The sequence below is a fragment of the Lipotes vexillifer genome, unplaced genomic scaffold (genome assembly GCF_000442215.2).
Source record: "Lipotes vexillifer unplaced genomic scaffold, Lipotes_vexillifer_v1.1 scaffold76, whole genome shotgun sequence".
Taxonomy (NCBI): domain Eukaryota; kingdom Metazoa; phylum Chordata; class Mammalia; order Artiodactyla; family Lipotidae; genus Lipotes; species Lipotes vexillifer.
In genome coordinates, this window is record NW_006773751.1 from 2,679,967 (window position 1) to 2,698,602 (window position 18,636).

Sequence of the window (18,636 nt, forward strand, 5' to 3'; positions counted from 1 at the left end):
CAAAATGCTGGACGTTGGGCTTCTAGAATTATGGCTTCCTCTATGTACGCCAGGTGACAACCTTCCCTGCATCACCCATGTACTGACACAGATGCCTCAAGGCTTATCACAGATACTGCTTTGGGCCCTCTTCTCATATTTTGAAGCTTCCCCTGGCTTTTATGCTCTTTTACCTGCTGCATAATAGAGACAAACGTGGGCCGCATGGCTCTTGGAAGCAATCGCATTAGACCTTTCTTGTTCGTGCCAACCTGCTGTAGCTTTGAGCTAGTCTCTCTCTGACTCCAATATGCCTTTGGCATTTTTTGGCTTGGTTTTCCTGAGGTTTGACTCTATTAATGGACTTTAGATTGGACTAATACGTCTGGCTTGAGCCTATCTCAGGGAGGATCTGGCTCTAGACCCAGTTCCTTGGAATCCAACACTCAGTACTGAACTAGCCAGCCACAGTGCCCCTGTCACCTTTGGACATATTTTCTGGAACCACCAATTCCAAGGACTCTTCCCTGTTGCTGTTATAAGATGGGTAAGTTAGTTACTGCTCTTAATACCTATGCCTGGGGTACATGGTATTGTGGGAGGAAAACACAGGCTTCTAAGGGCCTCCTTCAACTTGGTGAAAAAATACTGCTGATCCCCTAAGTCTGGCCCCCTACTCTCCCTTCCAAAGGAGTTCATAGGTGATCCAGCAAAATCTCCCATTTTCCTCATACTTACAACTCTTTACAGACAGCCAGGACCTATGGTTTGAAGATAGGCCTAAAAGAGATGGTTTCTAACATCTTGCTTGTTAAAGTAGCTGAGCTGTAGGCAACCCAACTCATGCAGCCAGGCGGCAGTGCTTAGGGTCCACTGTAGCTCTGAGCACTTTGGGTAGCCTCAGGGAGAGCCTGCTGAATTTAGTCATCCCACACCTCCACCATTCGCTTGCAGTGTTAGAGCTCAGCTGCCTCTCCTCCAGGGACAACCCTGGAATGAGTCCAGTTCAGAGAGGGCCACAGGGGGTGCCCTGCAACAGGATCTCAGACCTCATTAAACTGGGCTGCACCTGAAGGCAGAGCGGCCTTTCCCCAGGATGAGCAGAGGCAGAGTCAATGCTGCTTACTGGGGTCACTTGATTCACCAGTGAATCAGGCGAGTGCCAAATTGGGTATTGCCTGAAACAGGCACAGCAGGCCAAGCTTTGTACATGGTTCCTGCTTTAAGTATGGTCTTCAGGAATTCCCACAAAGTCCTAATTTCCAGCTAATTGAGGACAGTTTGGGATAATTGATAGTTCACCCCTTCTCCTCCTAATTATGGTGGGCACTAGGGCATCAGGTAACGATATGAATGAGGCCCTGGTCTAGGAGGCCAAGCAATTAGCCTGTCCAAGCTGGTGGTGACTTACCACCACTACTCCTGTTATCACTCATATCTCAACCCCCAGAAAATCCTGTGCTGGAGTCATTTGAAGGAGGAGATACGAGGAGCAACTGGAATTCTCCGTGCTCAGGCCCCTAGCCTCCCAGTGGTCTGGAGCTACTTCTCACTGGAAACCCAGGACCCAGCTATATCTCTTGGCGCTCTCCTGCTCTATAACTCGGCTCCCAGACACAAGTTATACCTGCAAACCACAAGGTTTCTGCTTCCCTATCCCTTCCTTCCTTTTCTCTTTCCTTCCCCAGTGTCAATCAAACATACTGCCTCTTGGGAGTTGTTTTCAGACCAGAAAGAGAGAGTGCCACTGCCCAGTAGGACTGGTGCCTTGGATCTGTATCCTTGCTAAATGGTTGCTTATGTTCTTAGGGCCAGAGGCTAAGTGTCTGTCAAAAAAATAAATAAAATTTTTTTAAATAAAGGAAAAACAAACACGCAAACAAAATCAAAAGAAAATTTTACAGTGAAACTTTTGAAACTTTAAACTGCCCTTAGGGAGCCCCAATGTCTTTGTGAATGGAAGGAGCACAGAGCCAAGGCCCTTCCTGCCCCATGGAGCCTGCAGTGCAGTCCAAATCAAGATAGCACTTCCCCCAGCTCCACTTCCTACCCCGAATCTATGACCTCACAAGCCAGGTCAAGGACTCTTCATTCTCTGGGTACCAACATCTCCAAAGATCAACCTTGTCTTCACTTGCCTAGTACAATTAGGGCCCCTCTGTTTGAGTACCTCATGATCCCTTTCTACCGGTCCAGTGGTCCGGCCACCATCCCATAGGATGAATGTGATTCTTCTTTACCTCCAGGAACTTGCAAGTACATCTGGATGGCATCTTAGTCTACTCCCCAGGCCTTATGGTCAGTAAGAACCTGGACAGTTTGGTCTTCAGTGATCTATAGTAGAACATTAGCAACTTTTCAAAGCCTAGAGATAGACTTCCTGGGCTCCATCGTCCTCAGGTGAGCTAGCCACATAGCACCACACTGTCCCAGATGGAATTCTGGCATCCTGGAGCAGAAGCCCCACACCACAAAAGACAAGCACCACACCCTCTGTTTTGCCCCAGGCTACAGGTTCCTATTTTCCTGTCGGCTTCCTGACTCACTCTGGACCTGACCCTGATGCCTTGCCAGGATAGCATAGCAGGGTTTTCACCTCAGGGGAGCAAATCTAGGGCAGGAGGGCTTTGGGTGGAACTCCTGGGGGTTCTCAAATAGTAAAGTGCTACCCTTTACCTGCCTTTTTTTAATATGTCTCATGACATTGCATTTGCATTGCTTACCCTTACCTCTTTGCCTCATAGTCTTAACGACTTACACATTTAACATATAATTTTAGAAACTTGTTGAAAAGGCATTACTTTGGGAGAATGTGATCGTAGCCTCCCCCCACCCCCATGTACCACTCTAACTCCAATTTTGCCAGCTCCTGCCTGACTCTCCACATGGTATCTCCCAGTTCTTCCTCCCAGAGTTGGAGCCTATTTCCTACAACCTCCCTGGACATACATCCCTGCAATCTGCCTCTACTTTGGATTAGCTGCCATCTACCAGGACCCTCACCACAGCTCCTCACCCCTACATGCATCAGTTCCTATTCAGATGCGTCAGACTCCTAGCAATGAAATGGTTCTTAACTTTAGGGTTGAGAAATTTGATGATGTCTATGGATTTCTGGCATATACCCCCCTTCCCCAAGAAAATGCACAGTATGAAAACACATACAAAATGGTGCATACCATTTCAGGGAATTAGTGGGATGAAGCCCACCCAGAGACTCCTAAAGTCATGGCATCCTGTACAGACAGATACCAATCTAGAGCTGACTTAAGTGTGAATGGTCTTAGAACATTTGTGAAGGAATTTTAAATCTGCTTTCCTACTGAGTTTCCATAGTTACTGTCTAAAGGTTTCCAATTTCCCAAAAATTCTTGTGGTATCTTCTTATCACAGTTATCAATAGAGTCTGCTGAATGAATATATTTAAAACTTGGTCAAATATTGACCAAGACACTGTTAAGTTAAGGAAAGGGATGAAATGCTGATTTTAAAATGAGGTTTAGGACTTCCCTGGTGGCACAGTGGTTAAGAATCCGCCTGCCAATGAAGGGGACATGGGTTCGAGCCCTGGTCTGAGAAGATCCCACATGACGCGGAGCAACTAAGCCCGAGGGTCACAGCTACTGAGCCTGTGCTCTAGGGCCCACGAGCCACAACTACTGAAGCCCACGCACCTAGAACCCGTGCTCTGCAACAAGAGAAGCCACCGCAATGAGAAGCCCACGCACCACAAGGAAGAGTAGGCCCTGCTCACCGCAACTAGAGAAAGTCTGCGAGCAGCAACGAAGACCCAACACAGCAAAAAATAAAATAAAAAATTAATTAATTTAAAAAATAAAATAAAATAAAACGAGGTTTAAAGAAGAGAATGAAAAGTTTTTATAAAGCTAAGGTGAACAAACGAGTTTTTCCAAGGATGATGCTGGGAGAAAAAAATATCTGGAAAATATATTACTCAGGAGTTCCCTTGGAAAAGCTAAAAGTTATGTTAGATCCATATCATTTTTACAAATGTTAAATTTCCTAGTTATTTTTTTCTCTAGTTTTGAATTTCCTAGCTGAGTTTCAGCTACATACCCAAGAAGACAATACATCTGTTCCAAACAGAGGCTGGGAATGGACATTTTCGTCTACTCCAATGAATCGAATGAGTTTCTCCTTCTCTGTAGATGTTGAAGGTTTCTAGGGCACAGAAATACCACCGACGTGTTAGTGAGCTGGTGTGTGACACAGTGGCCTGGCAAGTTGCCTTTCAAGCTTTCGTTTTCCATTTGCTTTAATCATTCGACAAGCATTTTTGAAGACTTACAGGAAACACTGTGGGAGAAATTAGTGGGGATGGGGAAATGGGGACAAGGAGAGATAATTGTGAGAAAAACAAAGAGGATTTTTTCCAGACCTGAGGACCTCACAGAACAGTGGGAGAGATAAGCAATAAAATAATTATGGTCTACGTGATGACTTTTAGCATAGAGGTGTGTTCCGAGAGCTATGCACACCCAGAAAAGGGCCCTGCATTCTTTCTAGACACTGAGGGATTTTTTTACAGAGAAAATGATATTTGAAAGCTGAATAGGAGTTTGTAAAATAGAAAAGGGCCTGAACTAAGGCCACAGAAGAAGGAAAGGAGGGGATTTAAAAGGTATGACAGATTTAGTGGCCAAAAAATAATGTTTTCCATTTATTTTGCCTTTTATAGGCCAAGCACTGTACCAGAAGTAAAACAGAAGATGCTGGTGAAAAGAGGCTTCAGTGTTATATAATATTTTTGTTCTGTTGTACTGCATGTAGAGTGAGTAGAGGATATATGTCACAGCCTGGGGTCATGCCAACATTTAAACTATTCACAGAAGAAACACCCCAGGGAAGTAAGTTAAGACAAAATGGAGAGTGATCATGAGTTCTGAAAGCTAAAGACAATAGTAGTCCACCCAGGAATTAGCGAGGGCTCTTACGCCAGACTAAACTAGGTTTGAATGCTGGTTCTGCCATTTATAGCTATATGATTTTCAGTAAGTCAGTCAACCTTTCTGAGCTTCAGTTTTCTTATCTGTAAAATGGGGGCAATAATATTTACCTTGAGGTTGTGTTGTATAGATAAGAGTTAACATGTGCAAAGCATACAGGTCATGGTAGGCACACCATTATCGGTAGTTACCATTGTATTTTCATTACTATTATTATTACAGATGCCCCAAGAAGGGTTGTTTTTACTACTAATGCCACAGCAGGGGTGGAGACAGGATAAGGAGAAGAGAGGTGTGGATGGCCTGGGGGGAGTGAGAAAAGGCAGCTCAGAATGGGAGCTGAAGAAGTGGAGACAAGGAGTTTAAACAACTATTTGAAAAATATGGCAATGAAGGGATAAAGAAACAGCATCAGGGTGAGAGGTAGACTGTGTAGTTAACAGTAGTATAGGTGGATGAGGCTAGTGAGAAATGGCTGAATTTAGAAAGGAAGAGGAACACCCTATCCTTGGAAAATAAAGAGATAAGTGTGTCTGCAGGTATGATTAAACCTATATGAGGAAAGGAAAGAAGTTGAAGAGTTCACTCCAGATGCTCTATTTCTATTTTCAATGGTATATATATATATATATATATATATTCATTCTTTAAAAATATAAAGGAAAAGGAAAAAAATACTAATGTTACCTCTTCTGCTTTCTTTTCTTCCTTTTCCTCCTCAAGTTTCTTATCCTCCATATTTTCTTCATCCTCTTTAGGAAGCTTGTCTGCTTCAGGCGTAGTTACTTCTTTTACAGTGTCCTGTGAGACAAAACAATATTATATTATAGCTTAGTGGATATAAATATTTTAGCAGAATACTAGCAATGTTTCCATTCAAAAGTATTTAATGAGCATTAATTTTGCAACTGGGCACTGTGCTAGTGATAAGGATACAAAGGTTAATAATAATCCCTGCCCTTAAGCAGCTTTTACAATTCAGTGGACAAGAAAATGCTATGGCTACATATAGTCACAGAGTAGGAGCACTTAATCCAGATCGGGTATTGGGCAGGGGTGAAAGAGAGGGTTAATCAGGAAGGTTTCCTGGAGGACATAATGTCTGAGTTTCTTCTTGAAGGATGAGTGAGGAGAAAAAAGATAGCACAAGGGAGTTCCAGGCAGAGAATGTTATTTGTACATGATTGGCTCTGAGAACAAAAGCAGTTCAAGAGGACAGAAACTTAGAGGCAGATGGGCAGGGGCACAATCACAGAGGAAGGGCTAGAATATTATGCCAGGGAGATTGGATTTTATCCTGAAGGCAGTGAGATACCTATAAATCGACTGACCTGTTTTGCATTTTAAAACAATCACTCAAGCAACAGGCGAGTAGATTTAAAGAGGAGGAAGGAAGGGAAGGTGGGGTGATTAATTGATTGAATGGATATGGGATGGTTAGGGAAAGGAAGCATCTTGAATGTCACCTGGTATATACACTATATACCATTACATAGGCCACTGCATAGATGATAATGCCATTCACAGAGATAGTGAACAAAGTTGGATAAGCAGGTTTGGGAACATAGATGAATTCAGATTAGGCTGTGTGAGTTTGAGGCACCACTAGGATAGCCAAGTGGAAATAAGTAAGTAGCTGAATTTGTGGATCTTAAATTTAGATTGGAGGGATTTTGGCTAAAGGTAAAGATTTAACAGTTATCTACATTTAGTTAAAGCCAAGAAAATAAATTATATCGCCAAAGGAGAACTTGTGAAATGACTAGAGGATGAGGCCTTAGGACAGGAACCTAGTCACATAAAGGGTCAGGGAAGAAAGAGGAGCCTGCAAAGGAGGGTAAAAGTTGCCTCAGAAATGTGAGAGGGCCACCAGGAAAGCCAAAAGAGAAGAGAGAAGGGGTAAACCGTGTTGAATATCTCAATGGAGTCTGCACAAATATTGACTAAAGACCATCCTACAGAAGTTTATTGCAGCAATGTTTATAAAACAAAGCTAGATATAAGCTCAATGCCCAAGATAGGAAAATGCACTTAAAAATTATGGTATAAACCATACAATAAGTTATTTTATAGCAATTTAAAATTATGCTGTAGAAATTATATACATGGTATAGAAAAATATTCACATTAGGATATTTTTCCAAAGTGAAAATACCTTTTTTTCATGATAACACACTACTGATGTAAAATATTTGAAAGCTACAGAGAAATTAATAATCTGAACCCTCAGAGGTAACAAATTCTATCACTTTGCTGAATATTCTTCTAGTCTGCTTTATATACATATAAACGTGTTCATACAAATGAAATAATAATATATGTTATGTTCCCTAATCTGCTTTTCTCAATAACATATCATGGGTGATTCTTATTTCACTACATAATCATTTATTTTATCTGTACAGAATCCTATTATTTGAATGTACCATAATTTATGAAACCAATTCCCTATTGCTCAATATTTATATTGTTTCTGGTATTTTGCAATTATAAATAATGTTGTAATTAATATTCTTATACAGATATGTTAGAATTATCAGATAGACTACATAGTTATATTTACACTTTTAAAGAAATAAGAGATCGAAACTGTGAAAGATTACAAAAATAATCAGACTTGAAAAAGAACCAAACAGAACTTCAACAATTAAATTTAAAACTCAACAGCAAGATTTAATAGCAGATTAAACTCAGCTGAAGAGCAAATTAGTAAATTGGAAAGTAAGTCAGAAGAAATCATCCAGGATGCAATGCAGAGAGAAAAGGAGATAGAAAATATGAAAGAAGGTTAAAAGACATGGGGGACAGATTCCAATATATATCCATTCAAAGTTCCAGAAAGAAAGGAGAGAGCAAATATAGTAGAGACAATAACTGAAGAGATGATGACTGAAAATTTTCCAAATCTAATGAAAGATACCCAGCCAAAGAGTCAGAAAACCAAGAGAATCCCAAGCAAACTTTGAAAAGAAAATCTTCACCCACATGTATCAGAGTGAAACTACAAAATGCTAAAGACAAAAAGAATATCTTAAAAGTAGCCAGAGAGAAGAGATGGATTAACTTCAAAAGAACTGACAGGGCTTCCCTGGTGGTGCAGTGGTTGAGAGTCCACCTGCTGATGCAGGGGACACAGGTTCGTGCCCCAGTCCAGGAAGATCCCACATGCCGTGGAGCGGCTGGGTCCGTGAGCCATGGCCGCTGAGCCTGTGCTCTGCAACGGGAGAGGCCACAACAGTGAGAGGCCCGTGTACCACCAAAAAAAAAAAAAAGGAACTGACAGCTAGATTTTCACTTGTCAATTTGGTAACAATAAAATCCAGAAAACAGTGGAAATAGTATCATAATATGTGCTGAGAGAAAAATCATCCTAGAATTTAAGAATGAGGGTGAAATAAAGATATTTTCAGACAAACAAAAATTGAGTTTGCCTCCAACAGATGCTCACTCATGAAAACTCTAAAGGTTAAGGCAGAATGAAAGAGAAGAATTATTCAATGCAATCAGACAAGAAAAAGCAATTAAAGACATAATAATTGAAAGAAAGAGGTAAAACTATCTCTATTTATACGTGATTTGATTGAATATCTGGAGAACCCGAAAGAATCTATTGAAAAACTACTGAAACAATAAAATAATTTAGTAGAGTCACCATACATAAAATTAAAATACAGGAATCAGTAATATATACACAGTTACCAATTAGAAGATATAATGGAAAAGAAGATCTTATTTAAAATACTAAAAAATAAAATAAAATACTCAGGCCTACCTTGTAAGCAACTTGCAAAATGAGCAAACTATAAAACAGTACTGAAAGGCATAAAAGTAGACATCCTATATCTCATATCCTTCATAGAACAACTCAACAGCATAAACATGTCTGTTCTAAGTTAATATATAAAGTTAATATCATCCCAGTTTTTAAGAATCATATATTTTCTAGAGGTAGATTATATAGAAGAATAAGTAAGAGGGAATAGCCATAAAACACCTGAAAAAGATCAGTGAGGAAGGGCTGGCCCTACCAGATCTAAAAATGTATCATAAAGCCTCAATAATTAAAAGATTATGGTGATGACTTGTGAACAGATTAATATAAAATAATAGAAAACCCAGAAACAGACTTAGGTTGAATATAGCTATTTTCAAATATTAGAAATACTGTAACAGAATAGATGGCAATACTATAATGTGGGAGACAAATCAGCCCTCTCATATCAACCCAAAAGACTGAACTAGGACCAGTAGGTAGAAAAAAAGCTACAGGGAAACAGGTATCATTTAGTTCAATAAAAGAATAATGTTCTAATCGTCACTATTCACCAAAAACGAAGGGACTAACTCTGAAAGTAGATCTCCATCACTTCAGATACTCAAACATAGGCATAATGATCAAGCATAGGTGTTAAACTAAGACTGACGCATCAGATGGTTGGTTGAATTCAACCACCTTTAAAATCCTTTTTGTTCTTAAGTCTCTGTGATTCTGTATATGTTTTGAATTTTTTCCTAGATCTGATGTGCAGCCAAGATCATGTCTATGGTACTTCACTAAGTTTCTAAAACTGTACTGCTATTAAGATGTATAATGTTGTTGAGATCATTCAGTGGTTAATTCAAAATAATTCTGGCCAAGACGTGGGCAGCAAAGAAAAATGAGAATTTGTTAAAGGTGTATAATTTAGAAAGGTGGTGTTTCTTCAGTGTTTAAATGTAAAATAAAGGAGTTCCCTGGTGGTCTAGTGGTTAGGATACGGAGCTTTCACTGCTATGGCCCGGGTTCAATCCCTGGTCGGGGAACTCTCACAAGCCATGCAGTGAGGCCAAAATTCAAAAAAAAATTTTTTTTAATAAATAAAAAGGTAAAATAAAAGTGCTGCAAGTGTGTAGATAGAACCTTCCTTCTTAGACCCAAGAGCATTGACATATATGCCATCAGATGATACCTGTATAGTTTATGTCTCTGATAGCAACGGGAGCTTCTTCAGACTTTGCTGGAGGTGAACTTCCTCAAAGAGACTGAAGTAAAAATAAAGATTTGTGACTGCCATTAAGTACATGATATTCATTGACTTGGGATCCTCAGTAAACAGGTGGTTAAAGCTACAGGATTAACATAGTAATATGGAGAGTGTAGAATGAGAAGGGAAAACAAGCCAAGTACAGAATATCAACATTTAAGAGGCAGGCAGAGGTCAAAGACTAAAAGAAGGAGTGTGAAAAGAAATAAAGAAGTAGGAGAAAGACGGAATTTTGGTCTTGCAAGGAGAGATTACCAAAAAAGTGAATGGTTAACAGGATCAAATGCTACAGAGAAGTCACGTTAAATATGGGATTGGAGATACTTAGATCTGGCAATAAGGTCATTAGGGACCTTATAGTAGTTTTAGAGTTTTAAGAAAAGTGATTGTGATAGGAAGGAGGGAAAGAAGTAGTAAAGAAGGAGACAAAATCAAGGGGCATATTTTTTAAGATGGGAGAGAGACCATGTTTATAGAGAGGAAGGCATTAAAGATACAAAAGAAAGAAGACAATGTGCGTGGGATTAAGCACTCAAAGTAAGAAATAACCTTGGATGGGAAGACTAAGACTTCAGTGTGAAGGGAGGAGGGAGGATACGTGCAGAAGCAGAGAAGTCTGAGGCTATGACTCAGGAAGTGGCAGGTAACTCCCCTCTGAAAGCCATCCTTTCCTCCATAAAGTAGGAGGCAAAATCACCCTCCAAGAAAGTGAGGAGAGACGTTTGGGTGATGATTCTCTCCTTTAGAAGGGAAAAGAGTTGCCAATGCTCTTGGTCACAACCAAAATTCTCTTCTGATAGAGCAAATGAATGAGGATTCAAAACATTGACTGGAAAAAGTTGCAGTACACTTATCTATTGAAATACAGAAAGAGCATGAATAATGACCAGTGCTAACACATGGCAAATACCTCTTCTCCAAGTAGGTGCCATTTTTCTTCACGTGTCAGTAACATTATTTTCCTGCCTTTGAGACCAGAAAGGAGGTGAGAGCATGTGGTGATCCACTCATAACATTCTCTCTGAAAAGAGATAAAAGATAATCACTAAGCAGAAAAAATCAGATTACACTAACTCATTTATTCACTCACTCCTACTGAGGAACTGCTAAGAACAATTCCTCTAAATACAACTCCATTCAATTAACTTTGTATCGGTTCAGTTCAAAGATTTGTACAGAAGTGATTTTCTATTAATACAGACCTAAATCATATCATCTCTTATTGACAGGGTTTGGGATCTGGGTTGAAATGGGACAAGTAGTGAAGTGCTATAAAACTAGATGCAGAAAGATTGTTGGATTTACTAAGGACTAATGGTTTGCCTCAATAAATGTTATGCAACTGACCAGGGTCAACTATAATTGTATAACAATAACAACAGCAAACACTTACATGGCACTTAATTATATGCCAGACTCTGTTCTAAGTATTGTGCATTATCAACTCATTTGATCCTCATTATGAGACTATTACTATGCTCATTTTTTTTTTTTTTTTTTTTTTTGTTTTTTTTTTGTGGTACACGGGCGTCTCACTGTTGTGGCCTCTCCCATTGCGGAGCACAGGCTCCAGACGTGCAGGCTCAGTAGCCATGGCTCACGGGCCCAGCCGCTCTGTGGCATGTGGGATCTCCCCAGACCGGGGCACGAACCCATGTCCCCTGCATCGGCAGGTGGACTCTCAACCACTGCGCCACCAGGGAAGCCCTGGATATGTACCTTTTTTAATCATAGTGATTATTTTACAGGTGTACGTGCAGTTTGTTGTAAATCAATTAAACCTAAAAAGTCTACTTAAAACAAACAAAAGTAAGGGCAATACAGAGTTATTACCTTCATCTTATCCAGTTCATTAAGTTCCTTAGTAGGATTTTTTCCTAAGTGACCTGCTTTACTCAGAGCCATAGCTGTTACCATCTCTTTGCAACAACTGGAAAAAAAAAAAAGAGCACACGTACATTTTATTGTTGGTTCCTCTCCTAAGTCCAGATACAGTGGAAGTTTACCATAATAATTAAGCTACTGACTGACCAGAGAATAATTTGCTTCTTGCTGTTTCTCACTCTTGTCCTCTTCCTCCCCTCCCTTCCCGTCACTCTTGACCACTGGTAACAGTGAATGGAAATGAAGGGGAAACTGGCTAGATTGTAAAAGCTACTTCCCGAATTTGAAGTAATCATAGTGACAGTATGCTTCCTAGTTAATGAATTACAATTTTTATAGACATCTTCTTTATTTGACAGGAATCTTCTAGCTTTTCAGATATAAGACTTTTTTTCAGTTTTTGTTTTTTTAAGAGATGTTTTGGTTGGTGTTTAGTGAAATATGTAAAAGTATACCTTTAGCTTTGCATGGAATTACACATGCAAGTTATACCTACTCCCCCACAGTAGGTGCAAAAATGCAAGATGCAACTTATTTATGCAAGTAAGTAAGATGTTTTGTTTTGTTTACTAATTCTCACACCCACATACATATACACTTCCCATCCTGCCTATGCTAACATTGTTTTCAAAGGAATTCTAAAGCCATTAAGAAAACACCAAAATCTCATATTCCAACATGGCAGTGTTGAAGCTAGTTTAAAAACCGAACTAGCATTTCTTTCAAGGTTTTAAAACAATCTTTTATTGCTGCTACTTAACTGACCTTCTTTCCTCTGCTTTTGTTTCCCTTAATTTTTATTATAGTTGATTTACAATGTTGCTTTAGTTTCTCCTCTGTTTTATGTCACATTTAATCTTCAAAAGGGAAGTAATTAAATAACCAGATAGTTTCACCTGCTCAAATAGATGGAATACTGGGACAACATTTTTGCCAGGGCAATCGCATCTAGCTCCAACTTGGCAATTCCTAGGTCACGTTTTTCAGCACTTTCCTCCTCCAACTTTATGAGAGTATCTGGATCAGGAAAGTCAGGTACCATTAAAATCAGCAAATTTACCATCCATTGAATCATGGGTATATGCAATTCATCCATCTGTTTAAGAAAATGATTATAATACAAATGACCCATTTAAAATAAATCGAACAGTAAAAACCATATAAAAACAGAACTGATCATACCTGTGTCCAATTTTCAACAACAGTGTTATTCTTAAAGAAATCAAATCATCACTGCTCAACTACCGTAACCTTACTTTCTTTTGCTCACTATACTACATTAAACTACCCTCTTCTTTAGCTTGGTCAAGCATATTAACCAGTTAAGGCCACAGTTCCCACCAGTGTGCACCAATGCATCCCAGGGTTTCACAGTGAGCTCTCAAGGATGCCATGGGATTTTAAATTCTTGAGGGAGATAATAATGATATGTGACACCTGTCAGACATAGCATGAATTTGACATGATTCACAGTTTCAACCTTAGATACACTATATCACTTTTGATGACACCATATCTTTGAAAGCTGGTTTTATTGGTGGTTGTGTGATTAAAAACAATTACTGTGTGAAAATCAAGGTGGGACAGGAAGTGAGGATGGCAATGTCCAATCTGATTTCAAGGTTAGAGAGGTTTTACAGTGCAAAAGTATATACATTCCATTAATAAGTAATTTTGATTAAATGAGAATAAAATAAACGGATTTTTTAAGTGGAGGTGGGGAGATGAGTGAAATAGGTGAGGAAAATTAAGTAAAAGCTTCCAGTCACGAAATAAATAAGTCACGGGGATGAAATGCGTAGCATAGAGAATATAGTCAATAATATTGTAATAGTCTGTATGGTGACAAATGGTAACTGAATTTATCATGGTGATCATTTTGTAATGTATAAAAATATCGAATGACTATGCTGTACACCTGAAACTAATATTTTAAGTCAATATACCTCAATTGAAGATTAATTAATTAATAAAATGGTTTTTTCTTTCAATGAAGTTAAACTGAGACACATTAAATTTTACAAAGTATCTTTGGGCAAACAACAATTCCAGTCAGGCAGTGCCAAACCCAAAAAATGGTTAGAGGCACTCTGTAGGTGGGAGCTAGGACAGAGATTTCTACAGAGAAGACACAAGCAAAGCAAAGCAATTATTTAATTGGCCGTAACTTCAACGTTTGCCTTATTTAGGAAAATTTAGTTATCTGGCTGTTATGAGAGTTGTTCTTGAGTTTCATTTTTTCATATTCAAGAAGATCTAGCTGACTGTTTTAGAATTAGTTTTTCTTCAGTTTCGTTTTCTTGGATTCGAGTGCATCGACTCTGGCTTTGGTTTGTTTACACAGGTTACTAAAAGCACTAAAGCTACATCCAATGGTCTCCTTGTTTAACTATTTTAACACGTATTATAATATTTTTCCAAAAGTTATACTAATATTTAGGACATAAATATTTAGTAAGCTGTTTGAACCTCCCTATGTAATAATAAATTGGGCTGTGTGGTAATTTTTTTGGCTTAGGAGTGTGAAAATACTGGGGCACCCTTAGGGACTGAGAAGAGAGAAAGTTTGGGAACCTTTGCAAATGGCTTTTGCTGAAGCTGGGTCCCAGAAATAAGATGCAAAAAACTTTATGAAATGCAAATGTCAACCATTCTCTTCAATGCCCTATGTAGTCCCTTTCTCTGGTGAGTTCCTAAGTGTTCTTCTTGGCTTAAATATAATCTACTTTGAGAAGACTTTTTAACTTTCACTGGACTTAACTTGCTCCTTATCCTATGTTGCTATAGTACTTTGTACATATCTCTATTATAATTGTTTGCATATCTGTCTCCTCATTTAGTCTGTGAGTCTTTTTAAGGCATGGACCATCATTTTATCCCTCAATACCACACACAGTACTTAGCAGGGAGTAAGTGCTTAATAAATGTTTGTTAAATTAATGAATAAAAATGAAGCTTGGTAGTCTATCCTTGTACTAAAACCCAAACTTCCTGCCTCAAAAGAAAAGGCCATAAATGACCTAAAGCAATCTTTTTTTTAAAATAAATTTATTTTATTTTATTTATTTATTTTTGGCTGCGTTGGGTCTTCATTGCTGTGCATGGGCTTTCTCCAGCTGCAGTGAGCGGGGGCTACTCTTCGCTACGTTGCATGGGCTTCTCATTGCGGTGGCTTCTCTCGTTGCGGAGCACGGGCTCTAGGCGTGCAAGTTTCAGTAGTTGTGGCATGCAGGCTCAGTAGTTGTGGCTCACGGGCTCTAGAGCACAGGCTCAGTAGTTGTGACTCATGGGCTTAGTTGCTCTGTGGCATGTGGGATCTTCCCGGCCCAGGGATCGAACTCGTGTCCCCTGCATTGGCAGGTGGACTGTTAACCACTGTGCCACCAGGGAAGTCCCTAAAGTAATCTTGATTAGTGTATTTTTACACCTGAATTAACACGTCAGGAAAAGGGCAACTCTTCCTGAGAAAGAGTTTAAAAAACCACTACCTTCTTTCCACAAGCCAAAGATATTTTCCCCACTAAGCCCCTGCTGCTACTCAATTACATTAATTCTTCTTAGAGAATTAATTAATTCTCCAAACTGTTCTTTCATATACCAATGGCCTGGATGATACTGTCATTGAAATAACTCATTTTCGCTTACAAAAAATATTAATAAATCCTTAAACCACCACTGTGAAATAAACACAAATATGTGTTATCTTCATTTCATAGTTATATTAGAGAGATTAAATGGTAGAGTCAAGGTCATGCAATAGGTCATAGGTGAATTTAAAATTAGAATAAAAATAAACACACTTTCACTAAGATACGGAATCATTCTCTTTAATTAGATGGAGAGTGAAAATGATAATTTTTATAATAAACCAGAGATTTACTGTGATTCTGATATAAAATTCTTAAGAGAAACTTTAAGATGAAGTGTTTTTTTATAAAACGGCTTGTTTCAAATTTACTAATATTTTCAGGGATGGCAAGTGGCAACATAGCCATCTCCTAGCTGATATTAAAAAAAAAAAAAATCACACTTAATTTGTCCCTTCAAAATACAATTGATGTTTAACAATGAGTAAAAGAAATTTACATTATGGAGCAGTCATTTTGAAAATGGAGAGTTGGAAGGATTTCCATCTTGGTATGATTTTGTTGCTGAAAATGATATATAGATCACTTTTAAAAACTTTCAAATTTATATACTTGAAAACCTGGAAATATGCTTCTAATTCTTTAAAAATCTTACAAATAAAGTGTATCAATTGGTTGGGGATCTTTTTTTAGAAAAAAGAAATGCTACATTGCCTAATGTTTATAAGAACAACTGATTGACATTATGGTAGATGGAAAATTTTACTAATCAATTTTTAAAAAATCTTTACATAACTGATTGATGGAATTGAAAAATGAGCATTATTTAATAAATACAGCCAATAATGCACTTCTTCAATTTGCATTGTTCTTTTGTGAGCTATTATTTCAGCAATGACAGTCCTTAAAAACAAGTAACAGGGCTTCCCTGGTGGCGCAGTGGTTGAGAGTCCGCCTTCCGATGCAGGGGACATGGGTTTGAGCCCCGGTCCGGGAAGATCCCACATGCCGCGGAGCGGCTGGGCCCATGAGCCATGGCCTCTGAGCCTGCGCGTCTGGAGCCTGTGCTCTCCAACGGGAGAGGCCACAACAGTGAGAGGCTCGCATACCGCAAAAAAAAAAAAAAAAAAAAAAAAAAAAAAAAAAAACAAGTAACAAAGTAAACTGAACTTAGAAGCAGACCTTCAAATGGCTTTATCACTAAGTATTAACCTGTGATTGTAAAAAAATTATGAAGCCTGTTCAATCACATCAGCTTTTTTAAAACCATTACTAAAAATTATTTTTAAATATTATTCATTTCATCTCTTTTGACTATTTTTTATTTTATAATGTACCAAAAAGGTTAACAGAGAAATTCTCATAAGTAATTTAGAAATAACTTGTTCAAAGATTTTTTGCTGATAGAGATACATGATAAAAAAATATCTGAAGATCACTTAGACTGCCAAGCAGCACAGATTAGATGGAGTAAAGGTATAAAGAAAAAAACAAAACAAAACCAAAAAGTCTGGAAGAAAATGGATCAGACAGGAAAATGAATGGTGGGTTAAAAAAAGATAAACTTTTCCATTTTTAAATACTTATACCAGTTAATATGGATATACACAGTTCCTCGAGGAATGTATAATCTTGCAAGTTTTCTAGGCAGCTTAACTATATTATAATGCTGTAGTGTTAAAATAGAGAAGTATATAAAATATAAAAATGAGAAGTATATAAAGGTACTTTCTAAATAATACATTATAAAAATTGAATCCCACAATATTAAAAATTGAGAATGATTCCCCGGAGATAATCCCCAATGGTAAACTGAGTATCCAATGGTAAACTTACCAAAGAAGGGGTTAATATAGCAACACCATAAAACATCAGCAATGCTGGAATGTTCTTTGTTACTTCATTCGAGAAATATTTATTGAGTTCCACTATGTGAGAGGCACTCTCCTACCCTTTTCCTTCTTAATTTTGGTTGTGTTCTAAGTCATAGAAATTTCTCCCAAGCCTGGGGATCCCCTGGATCCATACTTCCAGTCTTAACAAATTTGCTCCTCAACTCTTGATGTCTCTATGTTCACAATGTGCTCATAGACTGTGACATAATGCTTCATAAGTGGTATTCCCATACAACATGCTGATCTCTGCCTTTCAAATTCCCAATTTAAGCAATACTAAAATTAATTAAATTCATTTAATCAATTTTGTAAGGTCAAATATTTGCATATTGTTTACTTATAATAAGAGATTCCTGTATAAATTTAGATTATAATTAAGACTAGGAAGTGGGAGTAAACGTAAAAAACTATGACATCCTTTGGAAATTAGTATTTCATGTTGTGCTAGTTAAGAATTCCACAGGTTTAGTTCTTCAGAACTGCAGGACAATTCCCTATTTGTTCAAATAACTGTAGACCAATAGTATTGTAGCATCTTGTCTTTCTTCTTAGAAACATGTTTCCATCATCCCTTCAGCCAGTCAAGGGCACCAACATAAATTCTTAAAATGATTAATGCTATCGAGGGAAAAGTTTTTTGGTATACTGAGAAAAGAGTAATAATTAGATCTCAAAAACTTTTGATCATCTGTGAAACTTCATTCCAAAGGCAGGAACATACCGCATTTAAAAATCCACTGAGGGTTTCCCTGGTGGCGCAGTGGTTGAGAATCCGCCTGCCAATGTAGGAGACATGGGTTCGAGCTCTGGTCCGGGAAGATCCCACGTGCCGCAGAGCGACTGGGCCCGTGTGCCACAACCAGTGAGCCTGCGTGCCACAACTGCTGAAGCCTGCACGTCTGGAGCCTGTGCTCCGCAGCAGGAGAGGCCACGGCAATGAGAAGCCCACGCAGGGGAGAGTAGCCCCCCCTCGCCACAACTAGAGAAAGCCTGAGCACAGCAACAAAGACCCAACGCAGCCAAGAATAAATTCATTAAAAAAAATCCACTGAAAATCATTTCAGTAATTATATAAGTTCCCATTTTTCCCTCCCAACCTCCTGCTTCAATTGGGTAGGCATGACTTGGTTTTTCCTTGAAGAAAACTCTCAGCCAAGGCAAAAAATAATCTAACAAATTCCTACAAGTACATACTTGGCGCTGAAGTTCCATGTTACCATTGTTAACTTCATTGCCTATCTTCAAAAGCCATTGCTGAATCATGTTAAATATATGTTCTTGGAGTACCCTGAAGGAAAAA

At 38.5% G+C, this 18,636-nt stretch overlaps 1 protein-coding gene across 1 annotated transcript in view; it reads right to left on the reverse strand.

Annotated features, from left to right (window-relative positions):
• Positions 1 to 18,636, reverse strand: part of AXDND1 (axonemal dynein light chain domain containing 1) — a 71,621-nt gene that overhangs the window by 9,052 nt on the left and 43,933 nt on the right. Inside the window, 6 exon segments of the mRNA XM_007448537.1 lie at positions 4,057 to 4,161; positions 5,634 to 5,747; positions 10,881 to 10,991; positions 11,804 to 11,900; positions 12,751 to 12,950; positions 18,531 to 18,624. Coding sequence (XP_007448599.1) covers positions 4,057 to 4,161; positions 5,634 to 5,747; positions 10,881 to 10,991; positions 11,804 to 11,900; positions 12,751 to 12,950; positions 18,531 to 18,624 — 721 coding nt within the window.